General features: G+C 45.0%; 1 protein-coding gene across 1 annotated transcript in view; it reads left to right on the forward strand.

The window, feature by feature from the left end:
• The window catches only part of ramp2 (receptor (G protein-coupled) activity modifying protein 2), a 38794-nt gene that overhangs the window by 6987 nt on the left and 6988 nt on the right, over positions 1-24819 (forward strand). The window contains exon 2 of the mRNA XM_067969305.1: positions 98-364. Coding sequence (XP_067825406.1) covers positions 98-364 — 267 coding nt within the window. The remainder of the gene's footprint in view (positions 1-97; positions 365-24819) is intronic.

The following is a 24819-nucleotide window of genomic DNA, read 5'->3' on the forward strand; positions in this document are numbered from 1 at the left end:
ATGAATTATAACGCTGCTTTTGTATTTTACTGTTTATTTGTTACTTTAAACTTTATTACTAAATATCTGAAAGTGAAATCTCTTCTCATATTCTCAGCTCTCGCTGAACCCACTGCCAGTAACACCTCCCTGTACCAATTTAATGCAACCATGGACCGGGGCTCCACCGCTGCACCAGGATCCCGTCTGATTCCTGTGACCATTGACGGCAGCTCCACCACTGCACCAGGATCCCGTCTGATTCCTGTGACCATTGACAGCAGCTCCACCACTGCACCAGGATCCCGTCTGATTCCCATGCCAGAGCCCACAGTGGGGTATACAGAGCAAGCAAATATTACGGCCAATTACAGCAAGCTACAAGGTGAGTGTGGCATCTGCATTCAGAATGAAACCTCCCCTTATCTAATCTACAAAAACTGGAAAGTTTTACACTGTGTAACAATACGTAGGAACATAGGAACAGGAGGAGGCCATTCAGCCCCTCGAGCATGTTCTGCCATTCAATGAGACCATGGCTAGTCTGTGACCTAACTCCATATACCTGCCTTAACGAAAGGTATTAAGGGATGTGGGCCTAACAAAAATCGATCAATCTCAGATTTAAAATTAACAATTGAGCTCGCATCAACTGTTGTTTGCGGAAGAGAATTCCAAACTTCTCCCACCCTTTGTGTGTAGACGTGTTTCCCAACTTCACTCCTGAAAGTCGCGGCTCTAATTTTTAGACTGTGTCCCCTCGTCCGAGACTCCCCAACCAGCAGAAATGGTTTCTCTCTATTTACCCTATTGATTCCCCATAATATCGTGAAAACTTCGATCAAATCATCCCTTAATCTTCTAAACTCCAGGGAATACAACCCTAGTTTGTGTAATCTCTCCTCGTAATTTAACTCTTGAAGTCCGGGTATCATTCTAGTAAATCTGCGCTGCACTCCCTCCAAGGCCAATATGTCCTTCCTAAGGTGCGGTGCCCAGAACTGAACACAGTACTCCAGGTGTGGTCTAACCAGGGTTTTGTATAGGGTGTTAACTAAATCTAGCTCATTACTCATTATTAAATCTAATACAGCCTGCCCCCTTGTTGGTTCTAGGACATTTTGTTGCAGAAAGCTGCCCTGAACACACTCAAGAAATTCGCTCCATTTCTGACCTGAGCTCGTCTGCTGACCCCAATCAATATGAAAGTTAAAATCCCCCATTAAAACCACTCTGCCTTTGCTACATGCTTTTCTAATCTCTGCATTTATATATTCTGCCACTTCACAGCTGCTACCAGGGGGCCTATACACAACTCCCACTACAGTCATAAATCCTTTTCTATTTCTTAATTCTATCCTTAAAGTCTCCACTGTCTGCTCACCTCTCATTATATCCTCTCTTATCATTGAAGAAATTTCATCCTTAATCACTAAGGCTACTCCTCCCCCTCTAGTTTCCCGATGCTTCCTGTAGACCTTATAACCTGGTATATTCAGTTCTCAGTCCTGACCGTCTTGCAGCCGTGACTCAGTAATGGCTGCCTTGTCGTACCCTCGAAGTTGAATTTGTGCCTGCAATTCATTCAGTTTGTTCCTCACACTCTGTGTGCTTGTTTGGGCCACACACTCGAACGTGCTCTTCAGCTCGAATATTGTTTTTCCCACTAATTTCCGATTTCTCAATCCTAATTTAATTACTTTACATCTTTTAGTTTTCCCTTTACCTGTAGTGCCTAAAGTATAATTTCTGACTCTCACTCCACTCTCTACCTTTCTATTTGTTTTGGAATTATTATCTTTTCCAACTGAGCCCTCCACCCCCCCCCCACCACCCACCCCATTTACTAGCTTAAAGTCCTTGTGACTGTCCTATTTATCCTTTCTGTTAGGGCCCTGGTCCCAGCCTGGTTCAGGTGGCACCCCTCCTAACGGTACAGTTCCTTCCTGTCCCAGTATTGGTGCCAATGTCCCATGACAAGTATGTGGCGCGTCACACTGCGTAACAATCCGCGGCGCATCACGCTGCGTGACAATACGCGGCGCGTCACGCTGTGGAAAGGTTCCAGCGGATTGGAAAACCGCAAACGTAAGACCCCAATTCAAGAAGGGAGTGAGACAGAAAGCAGGTAACTATAGACCAGTTAGCCTAACATCTGTCATTGGGAAAATGCTAGAATCCATTATTAAGGAAGTAGTAGCAGGACATTTGGAGACTCATAATACAATCAAGGAGAGTCAACATGGTTTTATGAAGGGGAAATCGTGCCTGACAAATTTATTAGAGTTCTTTGAGGAAGTAACGGGCAGGGTGGATAAAGGGGAACCAATGGATGCAGTATATTTGGATTTCCAAAAAGCATTCGATAAGGTGCCACATAAAAGATTACTGCACAAGATAAGAGCTCATGGTGTTGGGGGTAATATACTGGCATGGATAGAGGATTGGCTAACTAACAGAAAACAAAGAGTCGGGATAAAAGGGTCATTTTCAAAATGGCAATCTGTAACTAGTGGGGTGCCGCAGGGCTCAGTGCTGGGGCCTCAACTATTTACAATATATATCAATGACTTGGATGAAGGAACAGAGTGTCTTGTGGCCAAATTTGCTGATGATACAAAGATAGGTGGAAAAGCAAGTTGTGATGAGGACAATTGTAAACAATTTTACAGCACCAAGTTATAGTCCAGCAATTTTGTTCACCTGACGAAGGAGGAAGCCTCCGAAAGCTTGTGAATTTAAAATAAAATTGCTGGACTATAACTTGGTGTTGTAAAATTGTTTACAATTGTCAACCCCAGTCCATCACCGGCATCTCCACATGATGAGGACACAAAGTGTCTGCAAAGGGATATTGACAGGTTAAGCGAATGGGCAAAAATTTGGCAGATGGAATATAATGTGGGAAAATGTGAAGTCATCCACTTTGGGAGGAAAAATAAAAAAAGCAAAATATTATTTGAATGGAGAAATACTACAAAATGCTGCGGTACAGGGGGATCTGGGTGTCCTCGTACATAAAACATAAGAAGTCAACATACAGGTGCAGCAGGTAATCCGGAAGGCAAATGGAATATTGGCCTTTATTTCTAGGGGGATGGAGTGTAAAAGCAGGGAAGTCATGCTCCAACTGTACAGGGTGCTGGTGAGACCACACCTGGAGTACTGCGTACAGTTCTGGTGCCCTTATTTAAGGAAGGACATACTTGCATTGGAGGCAGTTCAGAGAAGGTTCACTCGGTTGATTCCGGGTATGGAAGGGTTGTCTTATGAGGAAAGATTGAACAGGTTGGGTCTATACTCATTGGAGTTTAGAAGAATGAGAGGAGATCTTATTGAAACATACAGGATTCTGAGGGGACTCGATAGGGTAGATGCTGAGAGGTTGTTACCCCTCATGGGGGAATCTAAAACTAGGGGCATAGTCTCAGAATAAGGGGTCGCCCGTTTAAGACGGAAATGAGGAGGAATTTCTTCTCCCAGAGGGTCGTGAACCTTTGGAATTCTTTACCCCAAAAAGCTGTGGAGGCTGAGTCATTGAATACATTCAAGGCTGAGTTAGACAAATTTTTAATCAGCAAGGGAGTCAAAGGATATGGGGAAAAGGCAGGAAAGTGGAGTTGAGGTAAAAATCAAATCAGCCATGATCTCATTAAATGGCGGAGCAGGCTCGAGGGGTGAAATGGCCTCTTATGGTCTCAACACTACATGGCGTGTCACACTGTGTAACAATACGTGGCGAGTTACACTGCGTAACAATACGTGGCGAGTTACACTGCGTAACAATACGTGCCGAGTTACACTGTGTAACAATACGTGGCGAGTTACACTGCGTAACAATACGTGGTGAGTTACTCTGCGTCACAATACGTGGTGAGTTACTCTGTGTAACAATACGTGGTGAGTTACTCTGTGTAACAATACGTGGCGAGTTACTCTGCGTCACAATACGTGGTGAGTTACTCTGTGTAACAATACGTGGCGAGTTACACTGCGTAACAATACGTGGTGAGTTACACTGCGTAACAATACGTGGTGAGTTACTCTGTGTAACAATACGTGGCGAGTTACACTGTGTAACAATACGTGGCGAGTTACTCTGTGTAACAATACGTGGTGAGTTACACTGTGTAACAATACGTGGCGAGTTACACTGCGTAACAATACGTGGCGAGTTACTCTGCGTCACAATACGTGGTGAGTTACTCTGTGTAACAATACGTGGCGAGTTACACTGTGTAACAATACGTGGCGAGTTACTCTGTGTAACAATACGTGGCGAGTTACTCTGCGTCACAATACGTGGTGAGTTACTCTGTGTAACAATACGTGGCGAGTTACACTGCGTAACAATACGTGGTGAGTTACACTGCGTAACAATACGTGGTGAGTTACTCTGTGTAACAATACGTGGCGAGTTACTCTGCGTCACAATACGTGGTGAGTTACTCTGAGTAACAATACGTGGCGAGTTACTCTGTGTAACAATACGTGGCGAGTTACACTGCGTAACAATACGTGGTGAGTTACACTGCGTAACAATACGTGGTGAGTTACTCTGTGTAACAATACGTGGTGAGTTACTCTGTGTAACAATACGTGGTGAATTACTCTGAGTAACAATACGTGGCGAGTTACTCTGTGTAACAATACGTGGTGAGTTACACTGCGTAACAATACGTGGTGAGTTACTCTGTGTAACAATACGTGGTGAGTTACTCTGTGTAACAATACGTGGTGAATTACTCTGAGTAACAATACGTGGCGAGTTACTCTGTGTAACAATACGTGGCGAGTTACTCTGTGTAACAATACGTGGCGAGTTACTCTGTGTAACAATACGTGGTGAGTTACTCTGTGTAACAATACGTGGTGAGTTACTCTGCGTAACAATACGTGGCGAGTTACTCTGTGTAACAATACGTGGCGAGTTACACTGCGTAACAATACGTGGTGAGTTACACTGCGTAACAATACGTGGTGAGTTACACTGCGTAACAATACGTGGCGAGTTACACTGCGTAACAATACGTGGCGAGTTACTCTGTGTAACAATACGTGGCGAGTTACTCTGTGTAACAATACGTGGTGAGTTACTCTGTGTAACAATACATGGTGAGTTACTCTGTGTAACAATACGTGGTGAGTTACTCTGTGTAACAATACGTGGCGAGTTACTCTGTGTAACAATACGTGGTGAGTTACTCTGTGTAACAATACGTGGCGAGTTACTCTGTGTAACAATACGTGGCGAGTTACTCTGTGTAACAATACGTGGTGAGTTACACTGCGTAACAATACGTGGTGAGTTACACTGTGTAACAATACGTGGTGAGTTACTCTGTGTAACAATACGTGGCGAGTTACACTGCGTAACAATACGTGGCGAGTTACACTGCGTAACAATACGTGGCGAGTTACACTGCGTAACAATACGTGGCGAGTTACACTGCGTAACAATACGTGGCGAGTTACTCTGCGTAACAATACGTGGCGAGTTACTCTGTGTAACAATACGTGGTGAGTTACTCTGCGTAACAATACGTGGCGAGTTACTCTGTGTAACAATACGTGGCGAGTTACACTGTGTAACAATACGTGGTGAGTTACTCTGTGTAACAATACGTGGTGAGTTACTCTGAGTAACAATACGTGGCGAGTTACACTGTGTAACAATACGTGGTGAGTTACTCTGTGTAACAATACGTGGTGAGTTACTCTGTGTAACAATACGTGGCGAGTTACTCTGTGTAACAATACGTGGTGAGTTACTCTGCGTAACAATACGTGGCGAGTTACTCTGTGTAACAATACGTGGCGAGTTACACTGTGTAACAATACGTGGTGAGTTACTCTGTGTAACAATACGTGGTGAGTTACTCTGAGTAACAATACGTGGCGAGTTACACTGTGTAACAATACGTGGTGAGTTACACTGCGTAACAATACGTGGTGAGTTACTCTGTGTAACAATACGTGGCGAGTTACTCTGTGTAACAATACGTGGTGAGTTACTCTGTGTAACAATAAATGGTGAGTTACTCTGTGTAACAATACGTGGCGAGTTACTCTGTGTAACAATACGTGGTGAGTTACTCTGTGTAACAATACGTGGTGAGTTACTCTGTGTAACAATACGTGGCGAGTTACTCTGTGTAACAATACGTGGTGAGTTACTCTGTGTAACAATACGTGGTGAGTTACTCTGCGTAACAATACGTGGTGAGTTACTCTGCGTAACAATACGTGGTGAGTTACTCTGCGTAACAATACGTGGTGAGTTACTCTGTGTAACAATACGTGGTGAGTTACTCTGTGTAACAATACGTGGCGAGTTACTCTGTGTAACAATACGTGGTGAGTTACTCTGTGTAACAATACGTGGTGAGTTACTCTGTGTAACAATACGTGGTGAGTTACTCTGCGTAACAATACGTGGTGAGTTACTCTGCGTAACAATACGTGGTGAGTTACTCTGCGTAACAATACGTGGTGAGTTACTCTGTGTAACAATACGTGGTGAGTTACTCTGTGTAACAATACGTGGTGAGTTACTCTGTGTAACAATACGTGGTGAGTTACTCTGTGTAACAATACGTGGTGAGTTACTCTGTGTAACAATACGTGGTGAGTTACTCTGTGTAACAATACGTGGTGAGTTACTCTGTGTAACAATACGTGGTGAGTTACTCTGTGTAACAATACGTGGTGAGTTACTCTGTGTAACAATACGTGGTGAGTTACTCTGTGTAACAATACGTGGTGAGTTACTCTGTGTAACAATACGTGGTGAGTTACACTGCGTAACAATACGTGGTGAGTTACTCTGCGTAACAATACGTGGCGAGTTACTCTGTGTAACAATACGTGGCGAGTTACTCTGTGTAACAATACGTGGTGAGTTACTCTGCGTAACAATACGTGGTGAGTTACTCTGCGTAACAATACGTGGCGAGTTACTCTGCGGAACAATACGTGGCGAGTTACTCTGTGTAACAATACGTGGTGAGTTACTCTGTGTAACAATACGTGGTGAGTTACTCTGTGTAACAATACGTGGTGCGTTACACTGCGTAACAATACGTGGTGAGTTACTCTGTGTAACAATACGTGGCGAGTTACACTGTGTAACAATACGTGGCGAGTTACTCTGTGTAACAATACGTGGCGAGTTACTCTGTGTAACAATACGTGGCGAGTTACACTGCGTAACAATACGTGGTGAGTTACTCTGTGTAACAATACGTGGCGAGTTACACTGCGTAACAATACGTGGCGAGTTACACTGCGTAACAATACGTGGCGAGTTACACTGCGTAACAATACGTGGCGAGTTACACTGCGTAACAATACGTGGCGAGTTACTCTGTGTAACAATACGTGGTGAGTTACTCTGTGTAACAATACGTGGTGAGTTACTCTGTGTAACAATACGTGGCGAGTTACACTGCGTAACAATACGTGGTGAGTTACTCTGCGTAACAATACGTGGCGAGTTACTCTGTGTAACAATACGTGGCGAGTTACACTGTGTAACAATACGTGGTGAGTTACTCTGTGTAACAATACGTGGTGAGTTACTCTGTGTAACAATACGTGGTGAGTTACTCTGTGTAACAATACGTGGCGAGTTACACTGCGTAACAATACGTGGTGAGTTACTCTGTGTAACAATACGTGGCGAGTTACTCTGTGTAACAATACGTGGTGAGTTACTCTGTGTAACAATACGTGGCGAGTTACTCTGCGTAACAATACGTGGCGTGTTACTCTGTGTAACAATACGTGGCGTGTTACTCTGTGTAACAATACGTGGTGAGTTACACTGTGTAACAATACGTGGCGTGTTACACTGCGTAACAATACGTGGTGAGTTACTCTGTGTAACAATACGTGGTGAGTTACTCTGTGTAACAATACGTGGCGAGTTACACTGCGTAACAATACGTGGCGTGTTACTCTGTGTAACAATACGTGGCGTGTTACACTGCGTAACAATACGTGGCGAGTTACACTGCGTAACAATACGTGGTGAGTTACACTGAGTAACAATACGTGGCGAGTTACACTGAGTAACAATATGTGGCGAGTTACACTGCGTCACAATACGTGGTGAGTTACACTGAGTAACAATACGTGGCGAGTTACACTGAGTAACAATATGTGGCGAGTTACACTGCGTCACAATACGTGGTGAGTTACACTGAGTAACAATACGTGGCGAGTTACACTGAGTAACAATACGTGGCGAGTTACACTGCGTAACAATACGTGGTGAGTTACACTGAGTAACAATACGTGGCGAGTTACACTGCGTAACAATACGTGGTGAGTTACTCTGCGTAACAATACGTGGCGAGTTACACTGCGTAACAATACGTGGCGTGTTACTCTGTGTAACAATACGTGGCGAGTTACTCTGTGTAACAATACGTGGCGTGTTACTCTGTGTAACAATACGTGGCGAGTTACTCTGTGTAACAATACGTGGTGAGTTACACTGCGTAACAATACGTGGTGAGTTACACTGTGTAACAATACGTGGTGAGTTACTCTGTGTAACAATACGTGGTGAGTTACACTGCGTAACAATACGTGGCGAGTTACTCTGTGTAACAATACGTGGTGAGTTACTCTGTGTAACAATACGTGGTGAGTTACTCTGTGCAACAATACGTGGTGAGTTACACTGCGGAACAATACGTGGTGAGTTACACTGCGTAACAATATGTGGCGAGTTACTCTGTGTAACAATACGTGGCGAGTTACTCTGTGTAACAATACGTGGTGAGTTACTCTGTGCAACAATACGTGGTGAGTTACACTGCGGAACAATACGTGGTGAGTTACACTGCGTAACAATACGTGGCGAGTTACTCTGCGTAACAATACGTGGCGAGTTACACTGCGTAACAATACGTGGCGAGTTACTCTGCGTAACAATACGTGGCGAGTTACACTGCGTAACAATACGTGGCGAGTTACTCTGCGTAACAATACGTGGCGAGTTACTCTGCGTAACAATACGTGGCGAGTTACACTGAGTAACAATACGTGGCGAGTTACACTGCGTAACAATACGTGGCGAGTTACTCTGCGTAACAATACGTGGTGAGTTACTCTGTGTAACAATACGTGGTGAGTTACTCTGTGTAACAATACGTGGTGAGTTACTCTGTGTAACAATACGTGGTGAGTTACACTGCGTAACAATACGTGGCGAGTTACTCTGTGTAACAATACGTGGCGTGTTACTCTGTGTAACAATACGTGGTGAGTTACTCTGCGTAACAATACGTGGTGAGTTACTCTGTGTAACAATACGTGGCGAGTTACTCTGTGTAACAATACGTGGCGAGTTACTCTGTGTAACAATACGTGCCGAGTTACTCTGTGTAACAATACGTGGCGAGTTACTCTGTGTAACAATACGTGGTGAGTTACTCTGTGTAACAATACGTGGTGAGTTACTCTGTGTAACAATACGTGGCGAGTTACTCTGTGTAACAATACGTGGTGAGTTACTCTGCGTAACAATACGTGGCGAGTTACTCTGTGTAACAATACGTGGTGAGTTACTCTGTGTAACAATACGTGGTGAGTTACTCTGCGTAACAATACGTGGCGAGTTACACTGCGTAACAATACGTGGCGAGTTACACTGTGTAACAATACGTGGTGAGTTACTCTGTGTAACAATACGTGGTGAGTTACTCTGCGTAACAATACGTGGCGAGTTACACTGTGTAACAATACGTGCCGAGTTACTCTGTGTAACAATACGTGGTGAGTTACTCTGTGTAACAATACGTGGTGAGTTACTCTGTGTAACAATACGTGGTGAGTTACTCTGTGTAACAATACGTGGCGAGTTACTCTGTGTAACAATACGTGGTGAGTTACTCTGTGCAACAATACGTGGTGAGTTACACTGCGGAACAATACGTGGTGAGTTACTCTGTGTAACAATACGTGGCGAGTTACTCTGTGCAACAATACGTGGTGAGTTACACTGCGGAACAATACGTGGTGAGTTACACTGCGGAACAATACGTGGCGAGTTACTCTGCGTAACAATACGTGGCGAGTTACACTGCGTAACAATACGTGGCGAGTTACTCTGCGTAACAATACGTGGCGAGTTACACTGCGTAACAATACGTGGCGAGTTACTCTGCGTAACAATACGTGGCGAGTTACACTGAGTAACAATACGTGGCGAGTTACACTGCGTAACAATACGTGGCGAGTTACTCTGCGTAACAATACGTGGTGAGTTACTCTGTGTAACAATACGTGGTGAGTTACTCTGTGTAACAATACGTGGTGAGTTACTCTGTGTAACAATACGTGGTGAGTTACACTGCGTAACAATACGTGGCGAGTTACTCTGTGTAACAATACGTGGCGTGTTACTCTGTGTAACAATACGTGGCGTGTTACACTGCGTAACAATACGTGGTGAGTTACTCTGTGTAACAATACGTGGCGAGTTACTCTGTGTAACAATACGTGGCGAGTTACACTGCGTAACAATACGTGGCGAGTTACTCTGTTTAACAATACGTGGTGAGTTACTCTGTGTAACAATACGTGGCGAGTTACTCTGTGTAACAATACGTGGCGAGTTACTCTGTGTAACAATACGTGCCGAGTTACTCTGTGTAACAATACGTGGCGAGTTACTCTGTGTAACAATACGTGGTGAGTTACTCTGTGTAACAATACGTGGTGAGTTACTCTGTGTAACAATACGTGGTGAGTTACTCTGTGTAACAATACGTGGCGAGTTACTCTGTGTAACAATACGTGGTGAGTTACTCTGTGTAACAATACGTGGCGAGTTACTCTGTGTAACAATACGTGGTGAGTTACTCTGCGTAACAATACGTGGCGAGTTACTCTGTGTAACAATACGTGGTGAGTTACTCTGTGTAACAATACGTGGTGAGTTACTCTGCGTAACAATACGTGGCGAGTTACACTGCGTAACAATACGTGGCGAGTTACACTGTGTAACAATACGTGGTGAGTTACTCTGTGTAACAATACGTGGCGAGTTACTCTGTGTAACAATACGTGGCGAGTTACTCTGTGTAACAATACGTGGCGTGTTAAACTGAGTAACAATACGTGGCGAGTTACACTGAGTAACAATACGTGGCGAGTTACTCTGTGTAACAATACGTGGCGAGTTACTCTGCGTAACAATACGTGGCGAGTTACTCTGCGTAACAATACGTGGCGAGTTACACTGAGTAACAATACGTGGCGAGTTACACTGTGTAACAATACGTGGCGAGTTACTCTGCGTAACAATACGTGGCGTGTTACACTGCGTAACAATACGTGGCGAGTTACTCTGCGTAACAATACGTGGCGAGTTGCACTGCGTAACAATACGTGGCGAGTTACTCTGCGTAACAATACGTGGCGAGTTACTCTGTGTAACAATACGTGGCGAGTTACACTGCGTAACAATACGTGGCGAGTTACTCTGTGTAACAATACGTGGCGAGTTACTCTGTGTAACAATACGTGGCGAGTTACTCTGTGTAACAATACGTGGCGAGTTACTCTGTGTAACAATACGTGGCGAGTTACTCTGTGTAACAATACGTGGCGAGTTACTCTGTGTAACAATACGTGGCGAGTTACTCTGTGTAACAATACGTGGTGAGTTACTCTGTGTAACAATACGTGGTGAGTTACTCTGTGTAACAATATGTGGTGAGTTACTCTGTGTAACAATACGTGGTGAGTTACTCTGTGTAACAATACGTGGTGAGTTACTCTGCGTAACAATACGTGGCGAGTTACTCTGCGTAACAATACGTGGCGAGTTACTCTGTGTAACAATACGTGGTGAGTTACTCTGTGTAACAATACGTGGTGAGTTACTCTGTGTAACAATATGTGGTGAGTTACTCTGTGTAACAATACGTGGTGAGTTACTCTGTGTAACAATACGTGGCGAGTTACTCTGAGTAACAATACGTGGCGAGTTACTCTGCGTAACAATACGTGGTGAGTTACTCTGCGTAACAATACGTGGTGAGTTACTCTGTGTAACAATACGTGGTGAGTTACTCTGCGTAACAATACGTGGCGTGTTACACTGTGTAACAATACGTGGTGAGTTACTCTGTGTAACAATACGTGGTGAGTTACTCTGTGTAACAATACGTGGCGAGTTACTCTGTGTAACAATACGTGGTGAGTTACACTGCGTAACAATATGTGGTGAGTTACACTGCGTAACAATACGTGGTGAGTTACTCTGCGTAACAATACGTGGTGAGTTACTCTGTGTAACAATACGTGGCGAGTTACACTGCGTAACAATACGTGGTGAGTTATACTGTGTAACAATACGTGGCGAGTTACACTGCGTAACAATACGTGGTGAGTTACACTGCGTAACAATACGTGGCGAGTTACACTGCGTAACAATACGTGGTGAGTTATACTGTGTAACAATACGTGGCGAGTTACACTGCGTAACAATACGTGGCGAGTTACACTGCGTAACAATACGTGGCGAGTTACACTGCGTAACAATACGTGCCGAGTTACTCTGTGTAACAATACGTGGCGAGTTACTCTGTGTAACAATACGTGGCGAGTTACTCTGTGTAACAATACGTGGCGAGTTACTCTGTGTAACAATACGTGGCGAGTTACTCTGTGTAACAATACGTGGCGAGTTACTCTGTGTAACAATACGTGGTGAGTTACTCTGTGTAACAATACGTGGCGAGTTACTCTGTGTAACAATACGTGGTGAGTTACTCTGTGTAACAATACGTGGTGAGTTACTCTGTGTAACAATATGTGGCGAGTTACACTGTGTAACAATACGTGGTGGGTTACTCTGTGTAACAATACGTGGCGAGTTACTCTGTGTAACAATACGTGGTGAGTTACACTGCGTAACAATACGTGGTGAGTTACTCTGTGTAACAATACGTGGTGAGTTACTCTGTGTAACAATACGTGGCGAGTTACTCTGTGTAACAATACGTGGTGAGTTACACTGCGTAACAATACGTGGTGAGTTACTCTGTGTAACAATACGTGGCGAGTTACTCTGTGTAACAATACGTGGCGAGTTACTCTGTGTAACAATACGTGGTGAGTTACTCTGCGTAACAATACGTGGCGAGTTACTCTGCGTAACAATACGTGGCGAGTTACACTGCGTAACAATACGTGGCGAGTTACACTGTGTAACAATACGTGGCGAGTTACTCTGTGTAACAATACGTGGTGAGTTACTCTGCGTAACAATACGTGGTGAGTTACTCTGTGTAACAATACGTGGCGAGTTACTCTGCGTAACAATACGTGGTGAGTTACTCTGTGTAACAATACGTGGCGAGTTACTCTGTGTAACAATACGTGGCGAGTTACACTGCGTAACAATACGTGGTGAGTTACTCTGTGTAACAATACGTGGCGAGTTACACTGCGTAACAATACGTGGCGAGTTACACTGTGTAACAATACGTGGCGAGTTACTCTGTGTAACAATACGTGGCGAGTTACACTGCGTAACAATACGTGGTGAGTTACTCTGCGTAACAATACGTGGCGAGTTACACTGCGTAACAATACGTGGCGAGTTACACTGCGTAACAATACGTGGCGAGTTACTCTGCGTAACAATACGTGGCGAGTTACACTGCGTAACAATACGTGGCGAGTTACTCTGCGTAACAATACTTGGCGAGTTACACTGCGTAACAATACGTGGCGAGTTACACTGCGTAACAATACGTGGCGAGTTACTCTGTGTAACAATACGTGGCGAGTTACTCTGTGTAACAATACGTGGCGAGTTACTCTGTGTAACAATACGTGGCGAGTTACTCTGCGTAACAATACGTGGCGAGTTACTCTGCGTAACAATACGTGGCGAGTTACACTGCGTAACAATACGTGGCGAGTTACTCTGTGTAACAATACGTGGCGAGTTACTCTGTGTAACAATACGTGGCGAGTTAAACTGCGTAACAATACGTGGCGAGTTACTCTGCGTAACAATACGTGGTGAGTTACTCTGCGTAACAATACGTGGCGAGTTACTCTGCGTAACAATACGTGGCGAGTTACTCTGCGTAACAATACGTGGCGAGTTACTCTGCGTAACAATACGTGGCGAGTTACACTGCGTAACAATACGTGGCGAGTTACTCTGTGTAACAATACGTGGCGAGTTACACTGCGTAACAATACGTGGTGAGTTACTCTGTGTAACAATATGTGGCGAGTTACTCTGTGTAACAATACGTGGCGAGTTACTCTGTGTAACAATACGTGGTGAGTTACTCTGTGTAACAATACGTGGCGAGTTACTCTGTGTAACAATACGTGGCGAGTTACTCTGTGTAACAATACGTGGCGAGTTACTCTGCGTAACAATACGTGGCGAGTTACACTGCGTAACAATACGTGGCGAGTTACACTGCGTAACAATACGTGGCGAGTTACACTGCGTAACAATACGTGGCGAGTTACACTGCGTAACAATACGTGCCGAGTTACTCTGTGTAACAATACGTGGCGAGTTACTCTGTGTAACAATACGTGGTGAGTTACTCTGTGTAACAATACGTGGCGAGTTACTCTGTGTAACAATACGTGGCGAGTTACTCTGTGTAACAATACGTGGCGAGTTACACTGCGTAACAATAAGTGGCGAGTTACACTGCGTAACAATACGTGGTGAGTTACTCTGTGTAACAATACGTGGTGAGTTACTCTGTGTAACAATACGTGGTGAGTTACTCTGTGTAACAATACGTGGCGAGTTACTCTGTGTAACAATACGTGGTGAGTTACTCTGTGTAACAATACTTGGCGAGTTACTCTGTGTAACAATACGTGGTGAGTTACTCTGTGTAACAATACGTGGCGAGTTACTCTGTGTAACAATACGTGGCGAGTTACTCTGTGTAACAATACGTGGTGAGTTACACTGCGTAACAATACGTGGTGAGTTACTCTGTGTAACAATACGTGGCGAGTTACACTGCGTAACAATACGTGGCGAGTTACACTGCGTAACAATACGTGGCGAGTTACACTGCGTAACAATACGTGGCGAGTTACACTGCGTAACAATACGTGGCGAGTTACTCTGCGTAACAATACGTGGCGAGTTACTCTGTGTAACAATACGTGGTGAGTTGCTCTGTGTAACAATACGTGGCGAGTTACACTGTGTAACAATACGTGGCGAGTTACTCTGTGTAACAATACGTGGCGAGTTACACTGTGTAACAATACGTGGTGAGTTACTCTGTGTAACAATACGTGGTGAGTTACTCTGTGTAACAATACGTGGTGAGTTACACTGCGTCACAATACGTGGTGAGTTACTCTGTGTAACAATACGTGGTGAGTTACTCTGTGTAACAATACGTGGCGAGTTACTCTGTGTAACAATACGTGGTGAGTTACTCTGTGTAACAATACGTGGTGAGTTACTCTGTGTAACAATACGTGGCGAGTTACTCTGTGTAACAATACGTGGCGAGTTACACTGTGTAACAATACGTGGTGAGTTGCTCTGTGTAACAATACGTGGTGAGTTACTCTGTGTAACAATACGTGGCGAGTTACTCTGTGTAACAATACGTGGTGAGTTACTCTGTGTAACAATACGTGGCGAGTTACTCTGTGTAACAATACGTGGCGAGTTACACTGTGTAACAATACGTGGCGAGTTACTCTGTGTAACAATACGTGGTGAGTTACTCTGTGTAACAATACGTGGCGAGTTACTCTGTGTAACAATACGTGGTGAGTTACACTGTGTAACAATACGTGGCGAGTTACTCTGTGTAACAATACGTGGTGAGTTACTCTGTGTAACAATACGTGGCGAGTTACACTGTGTAACAATACGTGGCGAGTTACTCTGTGTAACAATACGTGGCGAGTTACTCTGTGTAACAATACGTGGTGAGTTACTCTGTGTAACAATACGTGGTGAGTTACTCTGTGTAACAATACGTGGCGAGTTACTCTGTGTAACAATACGTGGTGAGTTACACTGTGTAACAATACGTGGCGAGTTACTCTGTGTAACAATACGTGGTGAGTTACACTGTGTAACAATACGTGGCGAGTTACTCTGTGTAACAATACGTGGCGAGTTACACTGCGGAACAATACGTGGCGAGTTACACTGCGTAACAATACGTGGTGAGTTACTCTGTGTAACAATACGTGGTGAGTTACTCTGTGTAACAATACGTGGCGAGTTACTCTGTGTAACAATACGTGGTGAGTTACTCTGTGTAACAATACGTGGTGAGTTACACTGCGTAACAATACGTGGTGAGTTACACTGCGTAACAATACGTGGCGAGTTACTCTGTGTAACAATACGTGGTGAGTTACTCTGTGTAACAATACGTGGCGAGTTACACTGTGTAACAATACGTGGCGAGTTACTCTGTGTAACAATACGTGGTGAGTTACTCTGTGTAACAATACGTGGCGAGTTACTCTGTGTAACAATACGTGGCGAGTTACTCTGTGTAACAATACGTGGCGAGTTACACTGCGTAACAATACGTGGCGAGTTACTCTGTGTAACAATACGTGGTGAGTTACTCTGTGTAACAATACGTGGCGAGTTACACTGTGTAACAATACGTGGCGAGTTACTCTGTGTAACAATACGTGGCGAGTTACTCTGTGTAACAATACGTGGCGAGTTACTCTGTGTAACAATACGTGGCGAGTTACTCTGTGTAACAATACGTGGCGAGTTACTCTGTGTAACAATACGTGGCGAGTTACACTGCGTAACAATACGTGGCGAGTTACTCTGTGTAACAATACATGGTGAGTTACTCTGTGTAACAATACGTGGCGAGTTACTCTGTGTAACAATACGTGGTGAGTTACTCTGCGTAACAATACGTGGCGAGTTACTCTGTGTAACAATACGTGGCGAGTTACACTGTGTAACAATACGTGGCGAGTTACTCTGTGTAACAATACGTGGCGAGTTACTCTGTGTAACAATACGTGGTGAGTTACTCTGTGTAACAATACGTGGTGAGTTACTCTGTGTAACAATACGTGGTGAGTTACTCTGTGTAACAATACGTGGTGAGTTACTCTGTGTAACAATACGTGGTGAGTTACTCTGTGTAACAATACGTGGCGAGTTACACTGCGTAACAATATGTGGTGAGTTACTCTGTGTAACAATACGTGGCGAGTTACTCTGTGTAACAATACGTGGCGAGTTACACTGTGTAACAATACGTGGCGAGTTACACTGCGTAACAATACGTGGCGAGTTACTCTGCGTAACAATACGTGGCGAGTTACACTGCGTAACAATACGTGGCGAGTTACACTGCGTAACAATACGTGGCGAGTTACACTGCGTAACAATACGTGGCGAGTTACACTGCGTAACAATACGTGGCGAGTTACTCTGCGTAACAATACGTGGCGAGTTACACTGCGTAACAATACGTGGCGAGTTACACTGCGTAACAATACGTGGCGAGTTACTCTGCGTAACAATACGTGGCGAGTTACACTGCGTAACAATACGTGGCGAGTTACACTGCGTAACAATACGTGGTGAGTTACTCTGCGTAACAATACGTGGTGAGTTACTCTGCGTAACAATACGTGGCGAGTTACACTGCGTAACAATACGTGGCGAGTTACTCTGCGTAACAATACGTGGCGAGTTACACTGCGTAACAATACGTGGTGAGTTACTCTGCGTAACAATACGTGGCGAGTTACACTGCGTAACAATACGTGGCGAGTTACACTGCGTAACAATACGTGGTGAGTTACTCTGCGTAACAATACGTGGCGAGTTACTCTGTGTAACAATACGTGGTGAGTTACTCTGTGTAACAATACGTGGCGAGTTACACTGCGTAACAATACGTGGTGAGTTACTCTGCGTAACAATACGTGGCGAGTTACACTGCGTAACAATACGTGGTGAGTTACTCTGTGTAACAATACGTGGTGAGTTACTCTGTGTAACAATACGTGGCGAGTTACTCTGTGTAACAATACGTGCCGAGTTACTCTGTGTAACAATACGTGGTGAGTTACTCTGTGTAACAATACGTGGCGAGTTACTCTGTGTAACAATACGTGGTGAGTTACTCTGTGTAACAATACGTGGTGAGTTACTCTGTGTAACAATACGTGGCGAGTTACACTGTGTAACAATACGTGGCGAGTTACACTGTGTAACAATACGTGGTGAGTTACTCTGTGTAACAATACGTGGTGAGTTACTCTGTGTAACAATACGTGGCGAGTTACACTGTGTAACAATACGTGGTGAGTTACTCTGTGTAACAATACGTGGCGAGTTACTCTGTGTAACAATACGTGGCGAGTTACTCTGTGTAACAATACGTGGCGAGTTACTCTGTGTAACAATACGTGGCGAGTTACTCTGTGTAACAATACGTGGTGAGTTACTCTGTGTAACAATACGTGGCGAGTTACACTGTGTAACAATACGTGGTGAGTTACTCTGTGTAACAATACGTGGCGAGTTACTCTGTGTAACAATACGTGGCGAGTTACTCTGTGTAACAATACGTGGCGAGTTACACTGCGTAACAATACGTGGTGAGTTACTCTGTGTAACAATACGTGGTGAGTTACTCTGTGTAACAATACGTGGCGAGTTACTCTGTGTAACAATACGTGGCGAGTTACACTGCGTAACAATACGTGGTGAGTTACTCTGTGTAACAATACGTGGTGAGTTACTCTGTGTAACAATACGTGGTGAGTTACTCTGTGTAACAATACGTGGCGAGTTACTCTGTGTAACAATACGTGGCGAGTTACACTGCGTAACAATACGTGGTGAGTTACTCTGTGTAACAATACGTGGCGAGTTACTCTGTGTAACAATACGTGGCGAGTTACACTGCGTAACAATACGTGGCGAGTTACACTGTGTAACAATACGTGGCGAGTTACACTGCGTAACAATACGTGGCGAGTTACACTGCGTAACAATACGTGGCGAGTTACACTGCGTAACAATACGTGGTGAGTTACTCTGTGTAACAATACGTGGTGAGTTACACTGCGTAACAATACGTGGCGAGTTACACTGCGTAACAATACGTGGCGAGTTACACTGCGTAACAATACGTGGCGAGTTACACTGCGTAACAATACGTGGCGAGTTACACTGCGTAACAATACGTGGCGAGTTACACTGCGTAACAATACGTGGCGAGTTACACTGCGTAACAATACGTGGCGAGTTACTCTGCGTAACAATACGTGGTGAGTTACTCTGCGTAACAATACGTGGCGAGTTACACTGCGTAACAATACGTGGCGAGTTACTCTGCGTAACAATACGTGGCGAGTTACACTGCGTAACAATACGTGGTGAGTTACTCTGCGTAACAATACGTGGCGAGTTACACTGCGTAACAATACGTGGCGAGTTACACTGCGTAACAATACGTGGTGAGTTACTCTGCGTAACAATACGTGGCGAGTTACTCTGTGTAACAATACGTGGTGAGTTACTCTGTGTAACAATACGTGGTGAGTTACTCTGTGTAACAATACGTGGCGAGTTACTCTGTGTAACAATACGTGGCGAGTTACTCTGTGTAACAATACGTGGCGAGTTACACTGCGTAACAATACGTGGTGAGTTACTCTGCGTAACAATACGTGGCGAGTTACACTGCGTAACAATACGTGGCGAGTTACACTGCGTAACAATACGTGGTGAGTTACTCTGTGTAACAATACGTGGCGAGTTACACTGCGTAACAATACGTGGCGAGTTACACTGCGTAACAATACGTGGTGAGTTACTCTGTGTAACAATACGTGGCGAGTTACACTGCGTAACAATACGTGGCGAGTTACTCTGTGTAACAATACGTGGTGAGTTACTCTGTGTAACAATACGTGGCGAGTTACTCTGTGTAACAATACGTGGTGAGTTACTCTGTGTAACAATACGTGGTGAGTTACACTGCGTAACAATACGTGGTGAGTTACACTGCGTAACAATACGTGGTGAGTTACTCTGTGTAACAATACGTGGCGAGTTACACTGCGTAACAATACGTGGCGAGTTACTCTGTGTAACAATACGTGGTGAGTTACACTGCGTAACAATACGTGGTGAGTTACACTGCGTAACAATACGTGGCGAGTTACTCTGCGTAACAATACGTGGTGAGTTACTCTGCGTAACAATACGTGGCGAGTTACACTGCGTAACAATACGTGGCGAGTTACACTGCGTAACAATACGTGGTGAGTTACTCTGTGTAACAATACGTGGTGAGTTACACTGCGTAACAATACGTGGTGAGTTACTCTGCGTAACAATACGTGGCGAGTTACTCTGTGTAACAATACGTGGCGAGTTACACTGCGTAACAATACGTGGTGAGTTACATAATCCATTGCCCGTGAGACTGATTGGTGTGTGAACAATGTTCACCTCGACTTGTTCTGATCTGAAATAACCATCGAGGTCCTATGTTCCTGTTTGGATTGAGAAAGGGGCTTGACCACCTGAGAGAGTTGGGCGCCCAGCAAGGTCCCACTAACAGATGAGATGAATAACTCATTAATCTGTTTTGGATCTTCTGGTTCAGGGATGAATGGTGGCCAGGGCACTCGGAGAACTCTCTATTCTTATTTGAATAGTGCTATGGGAGCTCTTACTTCAATCTAAACACAAGTAGACCAGGCCTTAGTTTAGAATCTCATTCCAAAGGATCTATGACAGTGCAGCACTCCTTCAGTACAATACTGGATTGTCAACATTATCAGATCCTGGAGGGAAGCTCAAACCCACAACCATATAACTCAGAGAGCACAGAGCCAAGCTGACTTTCTTGCAATGCTTTGAAGTCCATTTAAATCTGCAACTACCACGTCTCCCTGTCTTTACTTCCACTTTTCTCTCAAAATTAGATTAGTCAAACATGACTTTCCCTACACAAATCCATGTTGACTATCTCTGCCCTTCTAAGTATTCATAGAATCATAGAAGTTACAACATGGAAACAGGCCCTTCGGCCCAACATGTCCATGTCGCCCAGTTTATACCACTAAGCTAGTCCCAATTGCCTGCACTTGGCCCATATCCCTCTATACCCATCTTACCCATGTAACTGTCCAAATGCTTTTTAAAAGACAAAATTGTACCCGCCTCTACTACTGCCTCTGGCAGCTCGTTCCAGACACTCACCACCCTTTGAGTGAAAAAATTGCCCCTCTGGACCCTTTTGTATCTCTCCGCTCTCACCTTAAATCTATGCCCCCTCGTTATAGACTCCCCTACCTTTGGGAAAAGATTTTGACTATCGACCTTATCTATGCCCTCATTATTTTATAGACTTCTATAAGATCACCCCTCAACCTCCTACTCTCCAGGGAAAAAAGTCCCAGTCTGTCTAACCTCTCCCTGTAAGTCAAACCATCCTAGTAAATCTTTTCTGCACTCTTTCTAGTTTAATAATATCCTTTCTATAATAGGGTGACCAGAACTGTACACAGTACTCCAAGTGTGGCCTCACCAATGCCCTGTACAACTTCAACAAGACATCCCAACTCCTGCATTCAATGTTCTGACCAATGAAACCAAGCATGCCGAATGCCTTCTTCACCACCCTATCCACCTGTGACTCCACTTTCAAGGAGCTATGAATCTGTACTCCTAGATCTCTTTGTTCTATAACTCTCCCCAACGCCCTACCATTAACGGAGTAGGTCCTGGCCCGATTCGATCTACCAAAATGCATCACCTCACATTTATCTAAATTAAACTCCATCTGCCATTCATCGGCCCACTGGCCCAATTTATCAAGATCCCGTTGCAATCCCAGATAACCTTCTTCACTGTCCACAATGCCACCAATCTTGGTGTCATCTGCAAACTTACTAACCATGCCTCCTAAATTCTCATCCAAATCATTAATATAAATAACAAATAACAGCGGACCCAGCACCGATCCCTGAGGCACACCGCTGGACACAGGCATCCAGTTTGAAAAACAACCCTCTACAACCACCCTCTGTCTTCTGTCGTCAAGCCAATTTTGTATCCAATTGGCTACCTCACCTTGGATCCCATGAGATTTAACCTTATGTAACAACCTACCATGCGGTACCTTGTCAAATGCTTTGCTGAAGTCCATGTAGACCACGTCTACTGCACAGCCCTCATCTATCTTCTTGGTTACCCCTTCAAAAAACTCAATCAAATTCGTGAGACATGATTTTCCTCTCACAAAACCATGCTGACTGTTCCTAATTAGTCCCTGCCTCTCCAAATGCCTGTAGATCCTGTCCCTCAGAATACCCTCTAACAACTTACCCACTACAGATGTCAGGCTCACTGGTCTGTAGTTCCCAGGCTTTTCCCTGCCGCCCTTCTTAAACAAAGGCACAACATTTGCTACCCTCCAATCTTCAGGCACCTCACCTGTAGCGGTGGATGATTCAAATATCTCTGCTAGGGGACCCGCAATTTCCTCCCTCATGTATTTTATCTATCATTATGGTCTCCAGTAATTTTCCTACTACAGTTGTAAGGCTGACCAATGGATTACATAGAATTACATAATGTTTAGCACAGAAATAGGCCATTCGGCCCAACTGGTCTATGCTGGTGTTTATGCTTCACTCGAGCCTCCTCCCTCCCTAATTCATCTCACCCTATCAGCATATCCTTCTATTCCTTTCTCCCTCATGTGTTTATCTAGCTTCCCCATAAATGTATCTATGCTAGTTGCCTCAACTATTCCTTGTGGAAGTTTCTCCTGAATTCCCTATTGGATTTATTAGTGACTATCTTATATTTATGGCCCCAGTTGCCTACTTTGTGTCTCAGCCCCTTTTTGAGCAGAGGTGTGAGATTTGCCACTTTTGGCACAACTCCATCACTAATGAATTTTGAAAAATTATGGTTAGCCCCTGCACTACTTCCTCACTAACCTCCTTCAGTATTCTGGAGAGCAAGCCATCTGTTCTGGGACACACCAGTTTGTGGCACCCTCATCCCCTTTAGAACTATTTTCTTATTGCATACGTTGGTTGCCCTTTCACTTCCTCATCTGCAAACCTTAAAAAGCTTCTTTCACTCTCTCTAAACACTGAAGAAAAGTATTTGTTGAGCAATTCTGTCATTTTCTTACCTGCCATAAGAATGGGATATTATGTGCAGGTTTGGACTTTTCACTATAGGAGGCATATAATAGTATTGGAGGAAGTGCAGCACAGATTTACTGGATCATACCAGGTACATTTTTGACTGGGCCCTCCTAAATGATTCTCTTAATGTGTTCATACAAACTGTGGCTATTTTCCTTTTTGTTACCTACATTTGCTCACACAGGCTCCAGGCTCCTCTCCCCTCCCTTCCCTCCCCTCTCCTCTCTCCCCTCCCTCTCCTCTCTCAGCTACCCTCCCCTCCCTTCCCCTCCCCTCCTGTCTCTCCCCTCCCTTCCCTCCCCTCCCTCTCCTCTCTCAGCTACCCTCCCCTCCCTTCCCTCCCCTCCCCTCTCTCCCCTCCCTCTCCTCTCTCAGCTTCCCTCCCCTCCCTTCCCCTCCCCTCCTGTCTCTCCCCTCTTGTCCCCTCTCTCAGCTTCCCTCCCTACCTCTCTCTCCCTTCTCTTCCCTCCCCTCCCCTCTCTTCCCTCCCTCTCCTCTCTCAGCTACCCTCCCCTCCCTTCCTCTCCCCTCCTCTCTCCTCCCCTCCTCTCTCTCCCCTCTCCTTCCCCTCCCCTCCTCTCTCTCCTTTTCCTCCCCTCTCTCAGCTACCCTCCCCTCTCTTCCTCTCCCCTCCTCTCTCCTCCCCTCCTCTCTCTGCCCTCTCCTTCCCCTCCCCCCCTCTCTCCTTATCCTTCCCTCTCTCAGCTCCTCTCCCTTCCCCTCCTCTCTCTCCCCTCCCTTCCTCTCCCCTCCACTCTCCTCCCCTCCTCTCTCTCCCCTCCCTTCCTCTCCCCTCCTCTCTCCTCCCCTCCTCTCTCTCCCCTCTCCTTCCCCTCCCCTCCTCTCTCTCCTTTTCCTCCCCTCTCTCAGCTCCTCTCCCCTCCCTTCCCTCCCCCTCTCTCAGTTCCACTCGCCTCTCTCAGTTTTAAAAAATGTTTTTATTTATTCGTTCACGGGATGTGGGCGTCGCTGGCAAGGCCGGCATTTATTGCCCATCCCTAATTGCCCTTGAGAAGGTGGTGGTGAGCCGCCTTCTTGAACCGCTGCAGTCCGTGTGGTGAAGGTTCTCCCACAGTGCCGTTAGGAAGGGAGTTCCAGGATTTTGACCCAGTGACGATGAAGGAACGGTGATATATTTCCAAGTCGGGATGGTGTGTGACTTGGAGGGGAACGTGCAGGTGGTGTTGTTCCCATGCGCCTGCTGCCCTTGTCCTTCTAGGTGGTAGAGGTCACGGGTTTGGGAGGTGCTGTCGAAGAAGCCTTGGCGAGTTGCTGCAGTGCATCCTGTGGATGGTACACACTGCAGCCACTGTGCGCCGGTGGTGAAGGGAGTGAATGTTTAGGGTGGTGGATGGGGTGCCAATCAAGCGGGCTGCTTTATCTTGGATGGTGTCGAGCTTCTTGAGTGTTGTTGGAGCTGCACTCATCCAGGCAAGTGGAGAGTATTCCATCACACTCCTGACTTGTGCCTTGTAGATGGTGGAATGGCTTTGGGGAGTCAGGAGGTGAGTCACTCGCCGCAGAATACCCAGCCTCTGACCTGCTTTCGTAGCCACAGTATTTATATGGCTGGTCCAGTTAAGTTTCTGGTCAATGGTGACCCCCAGGATGTTG

This window comes from Heptranchias perlo, chromosome 30, assembly GCF_035084215.1.
Source record: "Heptranchias perlo isolate sHepPer1 chromosome 30, sHepPer1.hap1, whole genome shotgun sequence".
Lineage (NCBI taxonomy): Eukaryota > Metazoa > Chordata > Chondrichthyes > Hexanchiformes > Hexanchidae > Heptranchias > Heptranchias perlo.